The sequence below is a fragment of the Hipposideros armiger genome, unplaced genomic scaffold, assembly GCF_001890085.2.
Source record: "Hipposideros armiger isolate ML-2016 unplaced genomic scaffold, ASM189008v1 scaffold_62, whole genome shotgun sequence".
Lineage (NCBI taxonomy): Eukaryota > Metazoa > Chordata > Mammalia > Chiroptera > Hipposideridae > Hipposideros > Hipposideros armiger.
The window spans coordinates 5,199,157-5,200,331 of record NW_017731412.1 but is presented as its reverse complement, the minus strand read 5'-3'; the positions used below and the strand labels follow the sequence as shown (position 1 = coordinate 5,200,331).

The following is a 1,175-nucleotide window of genomic DNA, read 5'->3' as shown; positions in this document are numbered from 1 at the left end:
AAAGTCCCAGCCTCGCAGTTCCCATTTTCCTCTCTATCTTTCTCCCAGAGCCGTCAAGTTCTCGGCCAAGCTAATGGGGCAGGCAATGGCCAAGAGGGTCAAGGCAACCATCCTTTATGCTACAGAGACAGGCAAATCGCAGGCCTACGCCAAAACCTTGTGTGAGATCTTCAAACACGCCTTTGATGCCAAGGTGGGTAGGGGGCAGTGCCAGCTCTCCAGCCCCTCGTGGTAAATAAAGTTGGGAGGGGAGAGAGGGAAGTGAACAGAGAAGAACTCTTTGAGAATGGATGAAAGCACATCCCAAGTTTCCCTTCAGCACACGCACACACACCCATTTGCATAAATTTCAGGGCATGGTGAGGCCACTCTCTCCCTGTGAACCCTCCAGGAGCCCAGGAATCACAAAAAGAAACCCCCATCTCTAGAGCAAAATGTTAGAGGGTCTTATGAAAATCAATTCTGGAGTCAGTTTGAGAAGCTCTACATTAAATACAGTTCCGTGGGTTTCTTTGCTGCAGGACTTCTCAGAGCCTTTAATCTGCAAGCATGTGTTATAATCTCCAAAAGAGGAGGGGAGAGACCATAAATGTTTCCCAAGCATGTTTGTGTATGGCTCACTTATTTTCAAGGTACATCCGTAGACCCTCCAATGGGCTTCCGTAGAACCTCCTTTGAGAAATATTGCTCAAGTGATGCTAAGATATAGGGCAGCAATCTTTCCCTAAAACAAGGTGTCTCAGACTTGTTTGGTCCACGTCCTCCTCACTGCTGGAGGGCGGATTAGAAAGGGGGCTGGGAAGTTGGTCGGATCCAGCCAGCCAGGTCCTTCCCAGCCTAGATGTGGTCAAGAAGCTTTCAGGATCAGTTGGTTATAAGAAGCCCAAGGGTCACACACAGAATCTGTCTTTACTGGCAGCCGACCCCTTACACCATTCCCCCAGATTCTCTACCGTCCTTCAGGCCTCAGTGACCACAAAAAGGTCCCATGCTACCAAAAAGCGTTCAGCTCAAACCCTCTTCAACCCATTGAAATAGTGACACCCAGGACTCTTGGTTCTCCTTCCAAAGGAGATGGCTCAAGATTGACTCATCTTTTTCTTCTCCCTCTCTTTCTTCTCCTTTTCCCATCATGTCTTGGTTCTCTCCCACCTCCTCTCTCTCCTCATCTCCTT

At 48.8% G+C, this 1,175-nt stretch overlaps 1 protein-coding gene across 1 annotated transcript in view; it reads left to right on the top strand.

The window, feature by feature from the left end:
* NOS1 (nitric oxide synthase 1) overlaps positions 1-1,175 on the top strand; it is a 165,560-nt gene that overhangs the window by 128,706 nt on the left and 35,679 nt on the right. The window contains exon 10 of the mRNA XM_019641581.1: positions 49-231. Coding sequence (XP_019497126.1) covers positions 49-231 — 183 coding nt within the window. The remainder of the gene's footprint in view (positions 1-48; positions 232-1,175) is intronic.